The following is a 22,904-nucleotide window of genomic DNA, read 5'->3' on the forward strand; positions in this document are numbered from 1 at the left end:
GTTGAAGTGAAAAGACTACTGTTTAAAGTCAGCTACCTTATTTTAAAGCAAGCTCATTTCTCTTTGGTAAACGGAAAATGATTTTGATATTTTGTTTATTTAACAAAAATGTACATAATGTTGTCGTCTCCACCTGCAGCCCAGTCCATCTACCTCGAGTTTAAGCTCCAACCATTCTGCCTCCCCGAATGTCACCAGCTCAGCCCCTTCCAGTGCCAGAGGTGAGATTGCATTTTTTAAAAATAAATAAATCTGCATTTCTGACTCTGATCCTGTTGATTTAAATGGAGTGTTGCTTGTTAGAAAGGGCGCACTTTCGACCTTACAGTGGAGTGGTGGGATCCCGTCTGATAAGGTTAAAATCTAGCTAAAGAGTCTCAAAGAGAATGTTGAAAAGTAAGCAAGCCGAGAAAACGAAAAACAAAGAGAATACAGAATGGAGATATATAAATAAATCAGCTGAGAGAAATGGTGTCGAAGGGAACTCAAAGAGCCAGCAAAAACGTGCAACAATGTAAGAGAGAATAAGAGATTTTTACAACTGAGCTGACTATTCCCGTATAAAAAGCCCCGACCAGGCCGGCCGCAGTTATCCAAGCCTCCTCCGCTGTGCAGAGTGAATAGCTAATGCCTCATCCTGCCGCCCTCTCAATCCAGTGTGTTCGAATGTGTAAATGTGTTTCTCCCTGATCCCCATCATAAAAAGCGAGAATATATGAAGACGTTTATGGAACCGTATGCACTCCCCTTTGGCAAGCTCCTGACAGCGGGCGGCGCCCTTATAAAAGTGCCCTCTGTCTACCCATAAAGCGTGCGAAGAATTATTGCCTCTGTGGTGCTACCTGAAGGAGAGCCAGCAAATGCGATCTTATATTCATATGATAGCCCTCCAAGTGCTGTCAAGTTGGCTAATGGTTCAAGATTCATGCAGCAGCTGCTGAGAGGAAGGGCAGCGTTTGTGAAGAATTTGCACGTTTGGTTTTTGCACCTATCTATCGTATCGCGTTACATATGTAAGCGTGTCTGGCTGTTGTGATTGTCCCTCGTAATGGAGGAGGCAAGGGAGTGAAGTTAGAGGGGAGTGAGGAGGATGTGTGAGTGTGGGTGTGCGAAGGAGGGGTCAGGCCATTTATCATGTTGTAGAGCTAGTGAGGCTGAAAGGACGGCGAAGAGAGAAGCTTGGAGGGAGAAAGAGAGATTGGCCTTTCCTGATTGCCAGTATTTGCGGGTAATAGCCTAACACCTTGCTCCCTGTTTGGTCCAGCACATGTTTGCTCTTCCCGTGTGTGTGCGTGTGTCAGAGCTCTAACATATCCTTCTGTTCATTTCAGGTTCGCCTCAAATGGCAGAGAAACACAAGCATTCCAGAGAAAATGCCTGCTTATCTCCGAGAGAGAGACCGGTCAGTGCCATCTTCCCCAACCCCCATGATCCTGTACAGGTTAGCAAATAAAATTTTTTTATTTTTTTATTGGCTTAAAGGTATAGTGGAGGATGTTCTTTTTCTGGGTGGATCATTAAAATAAGTGGTCCTCCTAATTGTCAATCATTCTGGTTATATGTTTACATAAGGCCGTCCTATGTGCTCGTCCCCATTTTCACTTGCCGGTAGTGAGTCTGACATAGTGGATAAATTGCAAATCTTCTTTTGGAAAGTAAGCTTGTATGAGTGATGCAAACAGCAACTTTTAAACAGAGCGTGCACAAGGAGAAATGGGTTTGTGCATGCTTTCACATGTATTTAAGAGGCGTTCCCTCTCAGGAGCGGGTACAGGGTTGTGTATGTGCAATATTTCAAAGCAGAGAGAGCAGGTCTTTTAAAAAAAATCGTGAAAATCCTCCACTATACCTTTAAGCTAATCTAACTGAGGAAAAGAGCTTTGACTTTGGTGCAACACCAGTAGAGTACATTAGATCAAATTAAACTCTTTTTAAGTAAAAAAAAACAACAGTATTAATAATAAAAAAAATGACTGAAACAAAGTATGAATTCTCTAGCAGAGTTTGTGCTTCCATCTGTAGCAATAAGTCAGGTTTTAGGGTCATTATTTAATAGAAACAATATGAGTCATGAGTACCATACAGCGCTTGCCACTTCTACCTTTTTGAAGATTGACTGATGATGCTACCAGTCTGCTTGATTTTCAAACAGCCAATTTAGCTAAAAAGGCGGGGGAAAAATTGCATGAGGCTTCTTTCAATCAGGTAATCAGCAATCAACTACAACAGATTAAGCTAATCTACTTTATACTATTTGCTTTGATACACTTGGACTCATAATTGTTTCTGTGGCATTATTCACATTCTGAATTATTGCAAAGTTTCAATTGAAAATATTAGTAGATTTAAAAGAAACTGTCTTAAATGAGTCGCAGATTATAATGACAGCATGGGGGCCTGCAACCTCAGACTTTAGCTCATAATGAATGGCCACAGTACCTATGAGAACTGCACAAATATTATCATTGATAATTGAGAAGGACACAGTTATTTTTAAGATATCAGTTTTTGTTTAATTTGTTAAAAAATCTTTTTTACTTGTGTCCAGTTTCAAGTGTTTTCTTAGTAAGAATATCTGAAAAATAATTGACTGTAAATAATTGTAGAACTCAATCTGCCAGAGTTATGAATAAATTGGGATGCAGACGTAGCTTAATAACAGTTAGTTAGCTGATAACTGGTCACACAATGAATTCAACCCTTTTGTTTTTAACAGAAATTGTAGAAGACAACATAAAAAAATAATTATAAAAAGGCCAAAATTGTCTTTGTCAGTTATTCAGTTAGTTATATTTTTCCATTTTGGACTAATTTCCCACATAGCAATACATGAAGAACTGGGACAGCAAGTTAAAATATGATAAATGGAAGGAATATTTATTGCTCACCTTTTAACTAATTGTCAGTCCTCAATGCAATCATTCAGATGAGTTTTTTCATGACTTTATGGCCTTTTTATAACACAGACAAGGATTACTAGACCTCAACAAATAGTAAGTCTGTCAGAATAATATTATGATAGAATGTTAAAAGTGTCTGCATTCAATTTTTTATGGTAGCTGTAATGGTTTTTATATGACAAGGGGGTGAAATAAAAGACGACAACCTTGAAAGAAGAGCAATTTCTTGCATTCCTGCTCCACCCCTCTGATATGTTTAATGAGCTTCTGTTAAGTTTTGCTTTTTTTAATCAAAGTCAGCAAAGGTTTGACTGGACCACAAAGTCAAATTAGGAAGCAGATCCATAGTTTTCCAGAACTCTTTGAAGCAAATCTTGAGTTTATAACAACTTCTGTACCCAATGAGGTGCATACTCTGGCAAAAAACAAGGTCACCTTTTTAATGTACAATACATCTCAATGGGTGACTTCTATGTAGGAGACAAAAATGGTGTAAGGCCATTTTGTCGCTGAGAGGTGCAATTTTTCAAGAGCACTAGACGGTACTTGTGTTTTTGTTAAACATTAGCTCGCCCCTATTCGAGCCTCAGGGGAGAAAAAGGGAAAGTCCTGTACATCAAACCAGTGTTAACACGAAAACAAGAGGTTATGGAAACTGCTTGATATTGTAATTGCTTTCCTAGTTGAAGGACAGAATGTAACCCGACCACACAATCAGTCCGCAGACAAATCTCTGATAACAGAAGCCTTATCTGTTTACTGTTGAAGGCCATTCATCTCTTGCAGTCGCAGCTTCATATGAAGTTAACCTCTTTTTTCACCCTGTTTATGTTTAATTCTATAGAGGGAATATTACAGATGACTCAAATACTACAAAACATTTTTATTAGTTGATTAATCTGGCTTCTGCAAAGATTGTTTAGCGAGATTCTTATTTTTGTTTTACTTATTTAACAATTATAGACACAATTTTTTATGATATCTACCAGATTCTCTTCAAATGTCTTTCATTGGTAGAAAACGTTTTGGTATTAATATGTATATTATTTTTTTAGACATGCATGCATCTTGTGACATTATAAATCGGTTATTTTAATTATTTCTGTTTGCGTTTTTCTTAGAATCAACAGTGTTGATTTGCATTTTATCTATATTATAAAATCCATAAAAACAGATTGGCTTTATGCTTGTGTTTAGGGTGATGATCATGAACACAAATACAGAACTGAATTTAAGTGTTTTTTTTTTTTTCAGTTAAATCTTTTTTTTTTTTTTTTTTATATAAATCAGCAATTTTTTTATTATCAGTGATATTTTATTGATTTATACAACATAACGAAAGTTCTTTGTGCATGTGGTGCAGTCAGGTTGATGCTACAATGGAACTGCAAATGTCTTAATGAATTCTAAGTTCAGTTGAAAAATGAGAGAAATGTTTAAGTATATGATAAATAAATAAAAAAATAAAACAAGTTGTGCTCAGGGCTCTGTACAGTCCGTGTCCCGTTCTGTAAAAAACAAAAAACAAACATAAGGTTGAAAGAGAAACTGTGAACTTTACATTTGTTTCTTACCCCACTCCACTGTTGTTGTTCTGTTCTGGTCCTTATAAGAGCTTAAACAGCACAGCTCCGGTGTGTTTTTCATAAGTTTATTTAAAATGTGTTATTTCCTCTTTCTGTAGCGAGCTCCTACTCACCAGATAGGAGACACAACTCTACCCAGGAGTGACCCCAACCTCTCTGCACCAGATAAAGGTACATTCTCAACGCTGCACATCTATTATTCTTCCTACTTGCACGGAGAACTGCCGACTCAGCAATCAGAAACACAACAAAATGACTCTTCCATGGAATATCTATTATTTTATGTCTAAGGGAAAAACCCTTCCATTCACTAATCCCTTATTTGTGTCCATTTATCCTAATCCCCAAGGAGAAATTGCTCCCATCAGCGTTATTATGCAGAGCTCCAGAGCAGACAGCTCCTTAGACTCTCCTCTATGCATACTCTCCTGTCCAGGGTGTCAGCCATCTTGCTTATATATGCAGTGTGTACCTTTCTCACCACACTGTGGAGAAGCATTTGTTTTCTGGCAGCTGCTGCAGAGAGCTCCATAGAAGCTTGCTCTAAAAACATAAACGGAGCAGAAATGAATCTATTGTGTTCTCATGACCTTTACAGAAAGCCAATTTTTTTGTAAAGCCATGACTGCACATTTGCCATTCTAGCTAGATCCAAGTTTTCTCATAAAACCGTAATTGACATCATTTAGATTAGTTGTTTTTATATTGGATTTGTTTCAGATTGCGAGACAAAAACTTTTATCAAAAAACCACTGAATAAAAAATACAAAAAAACTGTAAAAATATGCATTTCTAGCATGTTTTTGGTGATTTTTTCTTTAAATTCTTTTCATTTGTACATAACTCAATACATAAACTAATATCAACTCTTAAAATAAACAGTTTCTGCTATATCCTAAATGGTTCAAACAAGCTTGGTTCAAATGGTTCAAAAATTTTGGACCTTAATGAGATTTGAACATGTCTAGGAACATTAAGCTAGGACCAAAAACATGTAATATTCAATGCTTAACCTGCCATAAAAAGGTGAGTTTAAAAATGATGTCCACAAAGCTCCTTTCTTTAAACTTCTCTAAAGCAAAGATAGCATACTTCAAAAGTAAGACCATCAGAATTGTAGTCAGACAATGGTTCACTGATTTTAGCTCCTCTAAATAGTGATTACCTTCCAGACTTAAATGTATTACATAGTGGTAGGCAATGATTGATTTTTTTATAATCTAGATTAATCTCACTTTAATCTTGGATTTAAATCTAAATTCATCTATATTTAAATCGCTCCTTTGGATTCTGTCAAAGGCATTCATGATATGTGTGCTTCCTCCAAAATTTATAAGCAAACATTTCCTTTTTTAATTATGTTTGCAAAATCAAACGTAATTTCATCTTCGTGCTTAAGATTAGGACAAAGCTATAAATAATTTTTTTGCTCATTTTTTGTGTTTTTGCAGCAAAAAATAGAGTTTCCCACTTCCAATTATAGATTTTCCACTTTAACAATATATTGTCTCCAAAAATCTGACACACGTCGCCTTGATCAACTTCTCATCCTTCACGGCTTTCTCCGTGGCATGCTGGTCATGTATTCTCCTAATGATAGTTCACCTCGCAGGTAGTTTCTAAGATGGGTCACCTGTGGCCACCTGGAGAATGAGCTCAAGCTGGCAGCTTGTGGCTGTCCACCGAGCGAGGAGATTAGTTAGCTATGCTGATAGAGATGGGCTTATAGCGGCATCCATGGCAGCACGTCACGTTCGATGTGGTAATTTCAAAGTATCCCTACACAGGTTGGAATATTGATTGGTTCTCGACACCAGATATGCATCCCCGCTAAAAGATCAAGGAGAAGGTTATCATTAGTATAGACCCAGCTCTGTTTTTTTATCGCCTGAGAAGAGTCTGGAATTAAAACAGAGTGTTAAGGCCTATAACGGCCCACCACTAGTATTATACAAAAAACGTAATCATTCTTTTAATAAGCAATAGTACTTGTATCATTGAGAAACCACTTATGCATCTTAGCTAGGAAAGAAAAGCTAACTAAACTATTTTAAATCTCAGAGAATGAAATCCCTTCTTATTTTAAGGTATTGGAATGCATTAAGGTTATAGATTTTTGCTGATTTCTGCCAAATATCATCCTATTCCTTCTCCTGCCAATCAGTGCATTCCTAACATATACAGTATCATTTGGAAAGTGATTTTTATGTTTTCCCCCTCTTATTGAAAATATATTACGATTATAATGGATAAGAGGCTTGGCAGGGATACTGATATAGAAATTAAAATAAGTTTTTGGAAAATGTGTTCTTCTCTTTATTTTAACTTTTAAGCCAGAGACAATACTTCCACCATTTCTGAAGCAGGTTAAACAACTGGTCCATAAGAGGAGAGGCTTTGTTTTTTATATATATATGTTGTTTTTTTTCCTCACATCTTAATGTTTTATTATGATAAAGCATGAAAAAAACAACCTTTTTTTCTAAACTGTTAAGAAGGTTTTACAAGTCTGTTAAATGAGTTCCTCCTCTACCAGCTCAGTAGTCTTAAAGACAATTATCCACATAATTGCTAAAATCCAACAACTCCTTCCAGTTTTCTTAATCCACCTCTCAATAAGCTTTCTCACCTCCGTGTTTTTGTGCAATTAAAAAAGTAAACAACCGGCAACAATTTCACACTTTTGCCTCAGCGTAGGAACAATTACAGATGGTGGCAGATGACGCACCTTTAAATAAAGAGCGAGAAACATGGATGTGACAGCTTCCTCGCGACTCACAGGAAAACACACACCTTTCTCACATGAGCAGAGTGCGATCAGCAAATAATGCAGCAGGAGAAGGGTGCAGTAAATCCCTCACAATATGGTTATGTGAGCCTTCTGTACACACGACAATGAAAAAATAGAAAAAGGTGCAAGAATTTACACCAAACCTGTTTCTTTGGAAGTGCAACTTTTTAAACTTCTAATTATATCTTTGTGCTGTTAGAATTCAAACCCTTTTATGAAACAAAGCCTAAAAACTTCCACTGTCTTTTTCCAGGAATAATTGCATCTAAAGGAGTAACTAAATGTCAGCTATATAACTTACTGAACAGGGAAGAGAGCATACAAATCTTTTAGATATGAAAAAGAAAACAGAATAATCAAGCTGCCAAAATATCTTATCCTAGAACAAGATTGTTTTGATCCATTTTGGTTGACAGTGAGAAAACGGCCCATCAAATGTCCTGTGTCATTTTTTTTTCCCTTTTATTTTGAAGAATTTGAAGTTGCATCATTTCCACTCAGCTGCTCCTACTTCAAAAAAGCAAAAATCTATCTTGCATGATAACATTTTTGAGACGGTTCCTGTTGAACCCATCACCTGGGGCTAATGCAATTTGCTTTATCATAGCTGACACAGCTCTCTCTATGATTATTGAAGAGGGTTTGTTAAATGGGTAGAAAACCTTAAAGTATAGCTATTTTTTTACTGCACGTGGCTTCGTCTCCTTTCATTAAAAACAAAATTAAAAATTCCTTTAATTTTTATATGTTTAATTATTGAAGAGACTCATTTCAGCGTGAAGAGCTGAGCTCCAGCTTCACCCCTCGATCTCCCTCTGGGTGGCAAAAGAGCCCTGCTGCTATTTTAAAAGATAGTGCAAAACCTTTTAAAATATCTGGAATGTGAATAAATAAAGTCTAAATATCAAAATGTTGTCATGCATACTAATACACACTAAGGTTTATTATGAAAGCAAGAGTTTATTTGGGTGTATGGATATAACAGTTAAAAGTCAGGAAAATAGAAATAAGAACTCAACAGTCAAATTAATTATTTTGCACAAGTTAATACGTTTTATTATAAGTTAACTCAGCTGGTAGCTACATTATGTTATGTGACGTCACCCATCTGGAGCTAGTAACTTCCCCTTGGCCACAACATCACAGCTGTGCAGCTAGGCAGCGTTCTCATCGGAATGGGTGGGGATGGTTGGCGGCACAAAGGTAATTGATTTGAGAAAACACTTAGGGCCGATCTTCATAAGGTTTGTGTCTTAAAACAGGTGCAAACATATAAGATTATAAAGAACAGATCCTTAAAGAAGGTGGAAAGTGATTGCATGTGTGCCTTTATCAATATGCAGATCATATGCTAATGACCTGACTGCACAAATTCATTGGTGGAGGATATGCCCACATGCAAAACAATTTTCCTAAATATGAAATTCCATTGCGGCTGCAGTTTTTGAGTATTTTTTAGTGCATCTAAATGTCTGGCGTAAACTTACGCACAAATATTTCTGCATTCATTGTGGAAATCAAGAAGGCGTTGTTACAAGGCCAGACGATGGATAGAGATTCTGTACGTATGTAAACATATGTGGATGGTCACACGTAACAACACTAGAATGATATTAGTAAAGAATAATACATCTACAGCCAAAATCATTAATTAATGCAAAATCGTTAATTAATGCAATCAGATGCCATAAAAACTTTATTCAATTAAACCAAATTGAAATTAAAATATGACTGAAATGAAACATTCTGAGGCCAATCAAAAGAAAAGACAACTTTCAAAGGTTCTGTTTCATTTTTTTTTTTAAGTTTAACATCATTTTTGTAATTTTATTTTTTTCTTTGCATTGCAATTTCTGTAAAGTGCACTGTAAATGTTATTTAGTATCACTAATTTTCATCCAACTAAAGAACCTAGAATCTCATACATTCTTTTAGGAAAGGTTTTGGTTTGCACATTGTAAGCAATCTTTATAAATTAAATGCTTATTACCGTACAAATACTAAAAAATATTATACATGCAGCTTAACAGCCCTTATTATGAAACTTTTAAGAAAAAGCCCTTAATTGGAAAATATTTTTTACAGAAAGTAAAATGATAAGTAAATAAATCTAAAAACAAGAAGTAAATAAATCTGGAATATTGGAGCCTGTAGAGTCCAACTTTAATGGTCAGTAGCTACTTTAATTTCCCAAATGGTAAACTGATGTGCAGTATGTCCACTCAAAAATTGAAGGTAGATCCAATGTACACTAACAAGTTGTTTTGGAAGGCTTGCTGTTTTCTGTCTTACTGAACATATGGACATAGACAAGCAGTACAACGTTTAGCTGGAGTCTCTTTCTTTGGTCATAAGAGACTAATATTATAATTTTTGGCAAAAAAAAGACCAAAAACACTGAAAATTGCACGTTGGAGTGCCTCCTATGGCTCTGATAACCTTTTACAACACCTGCCATTATGCATGCTTTAAGATCCTGAGGTATTTTAAATGAAAACACTGTGAACTGAGCTGAAAGGAAAAGATCCAAAATATATGGCCAAATCGATGTAGAGGTAGTACACTGGACACAAAAACAGCTTTCTTTCATAGCCATTTTAAATAAAACCTGTATTTGACCAGAAGAGTCGACCAAAAAGTCTGGATAATCTATAGAGATTAAGAAAAGAGAATTTCTTCTTTTTTCTCCTACTGAATAAATGTACCCAATCTAAAGGTTAGACCTTTCTAAATGTTTCACAGTATGAGCTGAAACCACTGTGATAGCAGCTGAATTTTCTTCAATACTTTTTTTCCTCATATCTCTCTTTCGAAAGTGCGAAGAAGTTTAAAAGGCTGATTTAAACTCAGAAACTATTGACACGTTCTTCAGCATGTCTGCATCCATAGAAAATGTCCATATTTCATCTGTATATTGTGTTTTTGTTGCATGCAAATCCATCATGTGATATTGTGGTGTTTCTGTGTGCTGTGAAGTGAGACCCACTCCCAGTAGCTGGAGCCTAGACAGTGCCAGAGAGCGTGCACCATGCTTCTCTGACAATGTCAGCAAATCCATATGCCCTCCTGTACCTCCCAGGCCACCATACCAAGGTAAAATGGCCAATCATGGTGAACTCTCCTCTGATGAATTGTACTAATTTTCCCATCTGGCTTTTGAACACCTGCTGCCCTCGATGGCTCTCCTTTCTGGTTTCCTGTCTACCTTCTACTACAGTCTACAGCTCTATCTATTCTGACTGGCTTCAAATTCTAATCATGTTTGTTGTGAAATGTGTCTGCTTAGCTAACTTAAGTTATTTATTTTTATAAAATGTGGTCGATCATTTGGTTTCATCTGTAAATAAGAAGCCTAAAATGTAAATAACTCTTTGAGCTAATGGGAGAGGGGCATTAAAATGTGTTAAAATGCATTTAACGTCAGTGTTTTCAGATGTAGTGTAGTTACCCAAGAGCATCAGCAGCAGATGGAGTATCTTTTCTTCTCGATGGTGCAAGAACAGCTGTTGGGAGTAGAATCAGCTTATGGCAGTCCAAAAGACCTGCACAACAGCCGTGCTGCATGATTTCACTGATGCTTTCAGCTCAAGGCCTCTGCTTCCTTTCTTCTTGTTGCCTGACTTCATATTGTGTTTTCTCACCAAGTGAAAGCAACGTCCCTCTTATTTTGTCCGTTCTCTGATTTATTTATTGATTTTCTTTTTTGGATCCACAGTTTCCTTGGCTAAAAACGCAAGGTCGCAGTCCCCAGGTCCGATGTCCAGATCGCCGCAAAAGGTTGGTCCTTGGTTTTGTTCATTCTGGAAACTGTCGTTATCCGTCTCTGTGTGAAACGTAAGACAGAGGGGGCTTGCATTAATGCTCACTGGAGCTCCTCTGCTGCTGATTTAGGGCTTAATATGTCAGCTGTCCCAAGAAGGTCCCAAAACGGGATTGGCCTGCGGGCATTCATTGTAATACCTGAATATATTCTGTTCCATAGGGATGTCATCTGTTCACTGAAACATATGAAAACCGACATGGATTTATTAGGCTTCTCTACTGAAGCTTTTTAAATAATTTATAGTGCTTTCAAAGAAAGAAATCCTACCCCTTGAATTGTTTTGCAATTTTTAACATTGTTGCTACACTGCACCATATTTTAATCAGAATTATGATTTTTTTTCATGAGACCATCAGATTTGATGGAGCAAATTAAATTAAATTCAGTTTATTTATAAAGCACCAATTCATAAAGAATGTCATCTCAAGGCACTTTACAGAGAATGTTAAACCAGATCACACAGTCAAACTGATTAAAAGTTTTCTACCTAAGAAAAACCAGCTGATTGAATCGACTCATTGACTCAAAGGCAATCCCTCACACTACTCATGCTTGTAGCAACAGTGGAGAGGAAAAACTCATTTTAACAGGAAGAAACCTCCAGCAGAACCAGGCTACAACTCTATTGTAGCACTGGCTTTATATTTATCATGGTCGTCCAGGAAGAATTTGAACCTCAACCATGGTCTTAAAACAGTTTTTTAACAATTTTTTTTTTTTTGGCTGGACATTAGCCACTTTCCCTTTAACCTTCAAACACTGCAAATTGTAATTACATAAATAAATGAGCTACAGTAAACAGAAAAAATGAGCATTTTTCAATAAAAAATAAAAATATTTTTGTAAAATTCCAATAGAAACACTTTGTTTTTCGCATCACACAAGTGACATTATTTGCAACTGGACCTTACTGCCTTGTAAAAAAAAAGAGAAGAAGAAGAAGACTAGATATAGTTTGAGGATGATCGCACTCTCTGGAGCCGAGGCGGAAATATTGATAGAACTCATGCGTTTACATCCGCCGCTGCCATTTTTGTTTTCGCTAGTTATCGCATGAAACAAGGCATTCACATACACTTTAGTGTTTGTTCTGTAATGGAAATACCGCTATTGTAAAAAAAATTGCATTTGACGAATCTTCTACATGAATTACAAAGAAATGGAGTCCACTTTCAACAATAGTTATTGTTGGCGTGCACCAGTGGCCGGTGGTTAGCATGCATGACCCATTTACACTATGGAGGCCTTAGTCTTCGACGTGGAAGGATCGATCTGTGTTTAAATCCGGCCTGTGGTCCTTTGCCACATGTTTTTCCACCTCTCTTGTACCCCCTTTCCTGTCAGCCCACTTAACAATAAACAAGCAATTAGTGCTGTAAAAACCTCAAAAAAAAAAATAAAAATGTAATTTTCTTGTCTGAATCATAATTATCCTTTGGACCGATTCTAAGCTCTTGATCTCTGCATCGCATCCAGAGACACCATGGGTATTCTATCTGCCAGCCAGTCGCTCACCTGGACCTCCATCTAGTAAAGTTAAAGAAACCTGAAGTTTGAAATTTTTCTGGTAAAATGCAGGGAAGATTATACTTGGGCTTAAAAAGTTCTGCAAGGCATTATAAATAAAAAAAGAGTTTGTTCTTAATGCAATGAGACCAGAGTAAGCTCCACTAAACGCTCCTTTCAGCATCTATCAGCAGAGGTGTTGAAACAAGGGTTTAAATCTCTGAACTCGCCGTGGTTTTTTTTTTTCTTAACATTTATCTTCAGACAAACTGATTATTCTTGCTTTGAGTTCAGGGTCTTATTTATCATTAATGAGCTTCTTATTAGTTAATACCAGCCAGTCGAAGCAGCAGAGGTTTGGGGAAAGGTTAAGTAAGCACTGCGAGGGCTTCTAATGAGGGTAAAAAGTTGTTTTGAGATAGAGCTGCGCTGTAGCTGGTCTCTGCCCTGCTGGATGTATCTTAAATTTATTTTTTTCTATAAACAGAGATAAGCTCCCAGCTTGGTTGCAGGTGTGATGTCTCCTCACGTGTGACAATAATTTTCCTGTGTTTCTGTCCTTAAAGTGTGAGTGACAGTTCAGCCCACACATTGTTCCTTCAGTTGGATTTGTGTGCAAAACAGCGTGTGCACACCTGCCGGGTTTGTTTGTGAGCGAGTTTTGCTGCAGCAAAATGGAAAGCCTGGAGCGAAGCACCAAGCTGCCCATCACTGCACAGCACAACAGTCCAAACCTCTGGAGACCCCAAGCTGGGCTGCATTATCCAGCGCATGAGCGCACACACATCAAGAGGTTGCAACTAGGGGCCCATTACCAGCCTGCAAAACCCTAGGGCAGCAGTGAGACTACAGAAAATACATGCAGCAATTCTGTCAGGGCTACACTTTCTCAACTTTAGGAGCAGAAACAGTGTTTGGTCAAATGTTTTTTTAATTTTTTTCAACAAAAAAGTAACAAGTTTATATTACTTATGAGTGTTATATTAAATCTATAAATTCTTATCAAGCTTGACCCAGCTGAGATGAGGTTTCTCCACCTGTGCATGTCAAATGGTTCCCTTTCTTTGTGCATGCCCTTTGGAGCATGAACTGCACTGATCAAGTTCATAGTACACTTAATCCAATTACCTTTTAGGAGACGCACTAGCAGCACAGTGTAATTGCGCAGAAACGCATTTTGAAGAATGCTCAGAGATGGGCAGCATTCTGTGTTTTTTCATAACTGAGCACCGGAACCATTAAAGGAATATAACAGCCTTGTATTCTCTGGGAAAAAACTACCAGATAAAGTACAGTCATTATAACTACGTAGGCAGAAGTAAAATGTTTTCAAATGTACTGAGTAGCCTATGATTATTTTCATATGTGGAAAAAGCACCTCCAAATTACACACATAATTTGTTAATGCTCCCTCAATAATGAAGTAACTTGATAGAATTATTAATTCAGTTCATTACATTGTTAAGCCTTTTAGTTTATTTAGTATTAACCAAGGCAGTTAAGCTATGCTTAAATTATGAAAATGAAGGTAGTTTTTTTTTTTTTTTTCTAATTGGAGTTCTGTGGATTTTTAAATAGCAGTTGGCGTATTACCCGCAGTAGCAAGTGAAAGAGCGGCAGAAGGAGCAGTTTTTGAGGTAATAAGAATTCCCATTTGCAGTTTGCCACAAACCAAGCAGAGGACATGGCAGATTTTTACAATACATACTGGAGGTGCACACCGGAAGTTGGTTATTCAGATAAATTATTATTTTTTTGTTAAATTATTTCGATTTAAAACATAAGGCAATTCAAAGTTTGAATTTATACTCTGATTTTAAGCTATTTAAGGGGCAACAGTCGTGTAGGATGTAGGAGTTTGTTCTAAAATAGAGGGGTTGACGATTCAAGCCCGAGGTACGTCTTTCAGTGTCGTTCTGTCCTGGGGCAAGACACTTCACCTGCATTGTCTACTGGTGGTGGTCAGAGGGCCTGGTGGCGCCAGTGTACGGCTGCCTCGCTTCTGTCAGTGAGCCCATCAGTGTGTGAATGCGTGCGTGAATGACTGAATGTAGTGTAAATCTCTTTGGTCAAGTCCTCTGACTTGAAAAAGTGCTATATAAGTACAGGCCATTCACCATTTTTTACTTAAATGATCCCTGACTGCTGTTTGTGTAGATGCTTAAACATCTTTCTTTCTTTTTTCTTGATCGCCTGTATTTTTGCCAATAAAGCTCCGTTAAATGTGGAAAAAAAAGATGATCACACTGGGAGTGAAGTGGGAAATATAAACCTAAATAAGGTCCATGAATTTTATACATAACCTAATGTATAGCCACTACTGAGGGCTACCTATAATCCTTACAAAGCTGGATGAGAAACCTGCGGCCAGTGGATATATGATTTCATCAAATCCCCATTTGAACAACTTTCGGTTGCATTTCCTGCATTGATTAAAAAGTAGGGACACCCTCCCCCAATACTATGATAGCACTGTATTATGAAGATTTATCTAAAGACTGGTGTATGCTTGATGCTTCTGCAAGGTCTGTGTGGCCAAATTATGTGACTTTAGAATCCCTCCGTACGGCATCTGCACAGCCTTTCCACCAAGCACCCCTAGGCAAATTTGTCTCTACATGAATAGTTCTGACGGAAAAACATGGTGGCCAACTGAACAGTGAATGCATGCTGCAAAAGATGTGTTCCTCGCATTTCATTTGCCCACCAAACATATGTGGATAAATTATAACCTAGTCTTACATCGACAGGAACACTGGTAGTTGCTAGGACATTGGTGCTCAGTTAGGCTGAGCATGGGGGCAAAACTGTCCAAAGCTGCAGTCGGCTCAGCGCTCCTACTTCCAGTAGGACAGCAGGAGAAAATAGCCAGACCTGCAACAAAATGCTTGGATTTAAGAGTATTTAGTATTGGCAAGTAAAAGTCCTCAGTCCATTTGAGAATACATGGCAAGACCTAAAAATGTGATAATCAGCCAGTCTGACTAAGCAAAAAATGAGCTACAATTGTAGTCTGTAAATGCAAAAAACAATTAAAAAACATTTAGCAATCTCATAGAATGCATTATCATATTAGTTGAGATCTTGTCTTTAGACAGAAGTGGCATCTTGTGCAACTCAAAAGTGCCATTATGTACAAGAGGGGCTAACTATTTAACTGCTAAGGCAGGTTTTAGTCTGAGATCCTCTAAATCAGAGGTCACGGATTAAGGGACCGCGGTCCTGATCCGGATCCATAGCCTGATTTAAAACATGTATAAATTACCACATGATGTCCGACGGCAGTGTCTATGGGCCACTTCTCCTGTTTGTACGGTAAAGCCCTCCGGGACCAGGCTGCACGTGATACATATTAGCCAATGAGCTGTGTCAGTCAGAGCTGTTGTTACTTGCTTATTTTATACACAGCAGGCAAAGCTGTGGCAAGCCGGGCGATGGGCAATGATGATGAGAAAATGTGAAAGAAAGTGTAGACTGCTGGAAGAAGCGTGGTGAACTGGTGACAGAAAAGTGCAATGGGTGCTCAGAGATGACCCTGCACATTTTGAGTATGTTTGGCTCAACCTCCTGCTGTGGAGCAGGTTTCTAAACCATGAACAAAATTAAAAAATAAATATCGATACAGGCTCATAATGAGCACCTTGATATGTGCTTGAGAATGGCTTTGTCTCCAATCAGACTCAGGTTTAAAACCTTGCAGGTCAGCCTTAAGCCCACTGCTCTCATTAAGCCAAAAAAAGAAAGAAAAAACAAATGGTCAGTTCAGGTGTTTTAAAAAATATGTGAATCCGGAAATTGTCTATATACCAAACTGAAAGATTGTTGTTCTCTACTTTAAAAAACACTTTAGATTTTAAAATGGAAAAATGTTTCCAGACCTTTACTGGTTGTTGATTTTCTTTATTCAGGCTCTGATTTTGAATTGGTTACCACTGTTCTAGGTGCTCTGCTAGTAGGTCGATGACTTGAGGCAACGGTTGTGATTCATAAGCATCTAGGAATGAAATTTAAATGGCTTTGATTCAGTTTATATGAGGCTATTACATTGAGTTTACTGCTGTATATACAAAGTTTCTGCTTTAAAATACTCTGGGACAACATTTTGTTGTGAATTTGTGTTTTGTAGACATAAGGAAATATACAATACCAAACAGTCATTAAAAAGAAAACATATTAATCTATCTTCAAATCAATCAAACAGAACAGCAATGTTCAGAGCATTATGTTTCAGGAATAAGATTTAAGTTGTTTGCAAAAGAAAACTTGATTCTAAAGAGGAAAGAAACAAACTCATGAATAAATCAACAGCGAGTTCACCTTACAATAGAAGGTCATAGATTTTATTTTTACAAAGAGCTCCTTTTCTTCCAATCCAGCTTCACTGATGCATATTGAACAAAGATGAACAACCTTCACTGGAAGGCAGTTTATGCATCATATTTTTAGACTCATAAAAAAAGGGAGAAAAAAAACTTTTTCTATGTTCTCATGATGGCTAATACACTGTTACTGGTAAAAAAGCCACCATATTTAACAGCAATAGACTGTGTTTGGATGATTTGCCAAATATCCTGATGAATTAGGTATGTTTGTTATTAGATAAGATAGGAATAAAGCAGTATAGAAATGTATTTATTTATATAATTCCCAAACACATAGGGGGGATAAAGATACTAAATGAGCATTTCACATTTTTAGCTGTTAATGCAGTCTGAAAATAGCTTTAAATAAACAGTTTTGTGAGTCACAGCTGTGTATAGGGATTGATTTTATGTAAACCTACAGTCCATGCAGGAATTGATATGCTATCCATTGTTCTCATTTCACAGACCACCATGCCACCCTTCACTCCTTCTCCCACTGAGTGCCAGTCCACCAGCTTGGTCTCCAACTCCCCAGTGCTATCTGGCAGCTACAGCAGCGGCATCTCCTCCCTGAGCCGCTGCAGTGTGTCGGAGGCCTCCGGCACTGAGCTGCCCGCCGGCGACCACCCACCCCACCCTTTGCCACCGCCAACTCCCCTTCCAAATTCCATCTCCAGCAGCTCAGACGAGCCCATCCGCAGAGAGAATAAGACCCCTCCTCCCTACAGCGTGTATGAGAGAAACAACCCCCGGCGCCCCGTGCCGCTTCCTCACAGCCTCTCCATCCCACCGCAGACAGACCCCCCAGCCCTGCCGCCCAAACCTCACCAGCTCCGAACAGGCAGCATGAAGCTGGACGGGAATGCCGATCCTCGGGTGCCCAGACCAAGACCTCTTCCCAGGAAGGTGTCCCAACTATAGGTGTCTGTTTTTGGTAAAATAATACAACACACTGGCGTATTTTGCACTTTTCTACTAGGCACTCACTTTTTATGCGATTCACAGTTTGGCACTCCAGAAGCTCCAACTACAGAGGCAGACTTACCGTCTAACAGTCAGTCGGAAACTAACAAGACCGTAAAACTACCAGATAGAGTTTGGCTCTGCATTTACAAGAGGCTTTGACATTGACTTTAACCAGTCAGTCATAATATATGTTTACCCAAACATTCTAGAAATAAAACACAATTTTGATAGAAATAATTTCAGATGTATGTATATTGGTATAAATGAGTTTTTTTTGCCTTAAGTATTGGAAACGGAGTGTTTATCTGTGAGTCTTGCACGTTTTTTTTTTATTATTTGTTAATTTCTTTTTAAATAACTCAGTATATTTGTATACTGTTTGGCGAAAAAGAAAAAAGGTGCTAGAGGCCTCAAATATGCATTTCACTGAAGTGTAGAAGACAAGGGTGTGTTCTCATTGTTACATCCTCAGAAGTGAGGGTATAGATACTTTTTAAAGGAGCTTTTACTTTAACTGATTTCATTTTAGAGCTGTTTTTAAAAAATGCATTTGTGTTTTATGTTTCTTGCAATAGTTGGAACAAAAAGGGGGGCCAGTTTGAGATCGTCAGGATTTCGATTAAATTTAATACCACTGTTTTAGGGTGTTGCCATATTTTCAAAATTTGTATTTAGGGAATAAATAGAAAACTGTTGACTTGTCAGTTAACTGCAGGAACAGTATTGGCAAAAATTGTTTGAAACTCTAAGCCTTAATGATCTTAGGAGGCCATGATAGTGGTAACCAGCCCTTGCCTAGTTGTGACCAATTGGGTCATTTTTCTATAATATTGCAAAACATCTAATAAAGACAAACGTAACAAATTTTAGGCTTCTTTAACATCTCATCTTAAGTTTCTACACGTCCCTTTACTAACCAACACACTGAGCTTCTTTCTTTGAATTCAGTTAAGTCATGAAGCTTGACCAATGCATGCACTTCTATATGCTGCTCTAAAAAATAAAGGGAACACGTAAACAACACAACATAGCTTCAATTAAATCAAACTTCTGTGAAATACAACTGTCGACTTAGAAAGCAACCCTGATTGACAATCAATTTCACATGTTGCTGTGCAAATGGAATAGAAAACAGGTGGCGGCAGCAGGGTCACTACCTCTGACTTTGTGCCAGGCGGAACAGGAGGAGCACTGCCAGAGCCCTGCAAAATGACCTCCATCAGGCCACAAATGTGAATGTGTCTGAATAAACTATTAGAAACCGACTACATGAAGTTGGTATGAGGGCCCAAAAGCCACAGGAGGTTGTGCTCATATGCCCACACTGTGCAGGACACCGTGGCATTTGCCAGAGAACACCGAGATTGACAAATTCACCACTGGCGCCCTCTACTTTTCACAGATGAAAGCAGGTTCACAGTGACCACACTGAAGACACCGTGGATAGCAATCTGCTGCTTGTACCATCTTTTAGCATGACTTGATAGGCAATGGGTCAGTTATGGTGTGGAGGGTCACACAGTCCTCCCTGTGATCGCCAGAGGTAGCATTACTGCCATTGAAAACAGGGGTGATATCCTCAAAGCCCTTGTAAAACCACATGCTGGTGCAGTTGGCCTTGGGTTCCTCCTAATGCAGAAGAATGCTAGAACTCCTGTGGATGGAGTGAGTCATAGCTCCTGCAAGATGAAGGAATTCCCCAGACCTAAATCCGATTGAGCCCACCCGGGAACATCTTGTCTTGATCCATCTGCCAATGACATGTTGCACAGCAGACTGTCCAGGAGTTGATGCTTTAGTCAAGGTCTGGGACAAGACCCCAAAAGGCGGGCATACACTGTACAATATTGTCAATCTTTGTACTCAGCTATAGCCCCATTTAAACTACCCTCTAAAAACTGATCTGTACCAAGTTCAGACCGAACTTGGATTAGTTAACCGTGCCAAGCTTGGTTCCTTGTGATCGTTTACACATCATGCTAGCAAAGTTCCTTGCCTCCTAGTGGCGTTCCATGGTACTAATACTCTCTAGAGGTAAACAAGCAAATCAACATGAAAGCACCCGTAACATTCAGGAAGTTTATTATAATTGTGATATTTCCTTGTTTGCAGAGAGAAGGTGATGAAGTCAGCCTTTGGTGAATTTACTTGAGAGTCAGAGCTTTTGGGAAGTGGATACGTCAAGCAACAGTCTAATCAGGGCTTACAGACCCAGGAAACAATGACAGACGTTGACGTTGAGGTTCATCACCCTGCTAGGCACAATCATCACTGGAAATCGTGTGGCACGGTAGCTAGAACTGAACCGCGCCAAGCCCTACTGTTAAACTAGTACCAGTTTAGCGTGGTTCAGTTGTGTCTGACACGGTTAGTTTCAGTTTTATGTTGCATTTAAATTCAACAGTTATCTCTGTTACCATGCTTGGACTGATCTCAGCACAGTTTAAAAAGGGTAGTGTAAATGGGGCTCAATTCTCAAACAGTACGACGAAACTGCAGAGTTGAAAACATCACAGCTCACGATATATGCTCTTAAGCTGTATGGCCCAATGCTTTAATGCGATCTAACTGCTCACTCTATGAGTCCAAAGTGCACACGTCGAACTTGGCACTGAGAGATGCTGCTGATCAGATGCATCCATCTGGGAGAAGAGAACTTCCCCTGTTTGCACATGCGCGAGATTCAGATAGATTGGTACGTAGACGCTCATAGCTCTGCTTAAACGGTAGGATTTGTTCACGAACACCTTTTTGGTGTTGTGTGTGACTTCAAATACAGGCCTCCATTGGTTAATACATTTGATTTACTGTACATTGAGGATTTTTGTGCAACTCTGTTGTCAGCACATTCAGCTTTGTACAGAACACAGTTTTCAGTAAGAATATTTCTTTCATTTGGATTTAGCATGTGTTATACATGAGTGTTCCCTTAATTTTTTTGAGCATTGTAGTTTGGTGACAGAAGTTTGATACCATTTATGTGAACACACCCTCTACTTTCTGGGTGATATGTACATGATAACACATCTTTGGGTGTGGAGGGGCTTTAGTAGTTATTGTGCCAAAGGAAACTGAAAAAAATCCTATAATTTTTATTTCTTACCTCAAATCTTTCTGCAAACATCTCAGAAACGCCTGAAAATGACATTTTTAAATACGTCTTCTTAAAGATTCCAGTTGAGCCCTGCTTTGCCCTAATCAGACAAGCACAAAAAAGATTTTATGAAATGTAATGGAGCAAACAATATATGGAAGTTAGAAGAGGGAGTTTTGCAATCAACAGTGACCTTAAAAAATAAATAAACGGATTGATGTGCGGGAAGAATATCTTCAAACAAATCAAAGTCAAATATTTGTACAGTTGAGATTTGCTTTCTGTTTAATTAAAAACATGAACGTGAGTAGACTGCATGATGGGTAGTTGCTCTGCTCTGTTCAGCCACGTCACATTACATTGCTGCTGTGGATAGATGTCCGGTGGCAGGCACATTTCACTCTGTTTTGTAAGTTAGAGGGAATTTCAGCATAAATATTCAGCAAATTAACTTTGAGATGTGGGAGGGATGGTAGCTTTTAGCGTTGTTTGTATTTCAATTTTTTTTTCTATTATGTTGTGAATTTTTTGGAGATTAAATATTCACATTAATTAGTACTTGACATGTAAATTATGAAGAGATCAATGTAAGTATGCCAGAAATGAAATTTGTGTATTACAATTAATGTAAATACTGTGTTTTTAACAAGATGTAGCTATAACAATTTACAGCTTTGAATGTAATGTTGAAGCAGCAAATTATTATAAATGTTCAAACTTTTATTGTTTTGTGACTGTAGAGAAACTGAGGTCATGCAAAATGACTCCTAACTCATTTACAAGTTCATTAAACTGCCCAATGGAATAAAATTGGAGTCAATGAAAGATGTTATATATCCTGAGTTGTCTTTATGGGGTGGGTTAAGGAGGGGAGTTGATGTTGATTAAAGCAATACAAAAAAAGGGGATTTTTATTAGATTTTGTTATGAAGAAAAGTGATCTGATTATTTCTGTCTTGCTAACGGGAAAAAAACGAATGAACAATTACTTGATGAGCATCAGTAGAGATAATAAAAATGAAAGATGGGAGGCTAAAAAAAGTCAAAAACTGGTCATTCTTTATCGAAAGCTAAATATATGTGAAATTATTTTATTTTTTTCAGCAACCAAATTAAGTTATAAAATCTATTGAAATGTTATAACAAGCAAGTATGTCTCATTGGGAAAAGTATTCAAAGACATTTGCTATAAGAGTAGGATAACAATGAAATAGTAATATTACAAATCACAACTGAGGTTGGTTAGGTTGTTTAAAGGAGATGTGATCATAGGGATATAGAAAACTACTCTTACTGTAGTATTTAAAGTTATAAATAAGACTGAGCAGCTCTTGAAAATAGGAAAAAACAAAAAGTTTGATCTAAATACATCAGATGTGTTCATTTTAAGTTAGAAAATGGTTCCAAGAAAAAAGCCTTTTAATAAAACGTGTCTAAATTTATCACCAAAACAATTATAAAAAAATTTTTGTATAGTTCAAACTGTTATACAACCAACATTTATCTTGTCACCAAACACGGTGAGCATGGTGACAAGGGAAATCAAAATAAATCTCTAAAGCTCCCGATTACATAACTTTTTTATGGTAATGTTTTATAAATTATGCGACAACAAATGAAGATTAAATCCTTTTTTACAGCTTTATCTTTACCAGGGGTTTCAATAAAGTGGAGGAGATTATTTTTTATTCTCTTGTTAAGGCAAAACACGTTTTTATTATGGGCCAGTGCATTTTAAGTTATCTCTTGGTGATATAACATATATGTTTTGATTTCCTAAAAGGAGGAGTCTCTCTAAGATATATATTTCACTGAATTTACCATTTTATGCTATAATAGGATCTCTTATCTATATTCTGAGATATTTTAATCAA

At 37.6% G+C, this 22,904-nt stretch overlaps 1 protein-coding gene across 3 annotated transcripts in view; it reads left to right on the forward strand.

Moving 5' to 3' along the window:
* The window catches only part of dock4 (dedicator of cytokinesis 4), a 154,612-nt gene extending 132,757 nt beyond the window's left edge, over window positions 1–21,855 (forward strand). For 2 of the 3 annotated variants that reach the window (XM_015400736.1, XM_015400737.1), the window contains 6 exons: window positions 140–221; window positions 1,332–1,441; window positions 4,585–4,657; window positions 10,254–10,370; window positions 10,993–11,054; window positions 17,436–21,855. In XM_015400736.1, coding sequence (XP_015256222.1) covers window positions 140–221; window positions 1,332–1,441; window positions 4,585–4,657; window positions 10,254–10,370; window positions 10,993–11,054; window positions 17,436–17,891 — 900 coding nt within the window. In that variant the 3' untranslated portion in view covers window positions 17,892–21,855. The remainder of the gene's footprint in view (window positions 1–139; window positions 222–1,331; window positions 1,442–4,584; window positions 4,658–10,253; window positions 10,371–10,992; window positions 11,055–17,435) is intronic. The other variant, XM_015400738.1, reaches the window with a different exon arrangement.
* Window positions 21,856–22,904: the final 1,049 nt, after the last annotated feature.

Source organism: Cyprinodon variegatus, unplaced genomic scaffold (genome assembly GCF_000732505.1).
Source record: "Cyprinodon variegatus isolate N-32 unplaced genomic scaffold, C_variegatus-1.0 Scaffold1141, whole genome shotgun sequence".
Taxonomy (NCBI): Eukaryota; Metazoa; Chordata; class Actinopteri; order Cyprinodontiformes; family Cyprinodontidae; genus Cyprinodon; species Cyprinodon variegatus.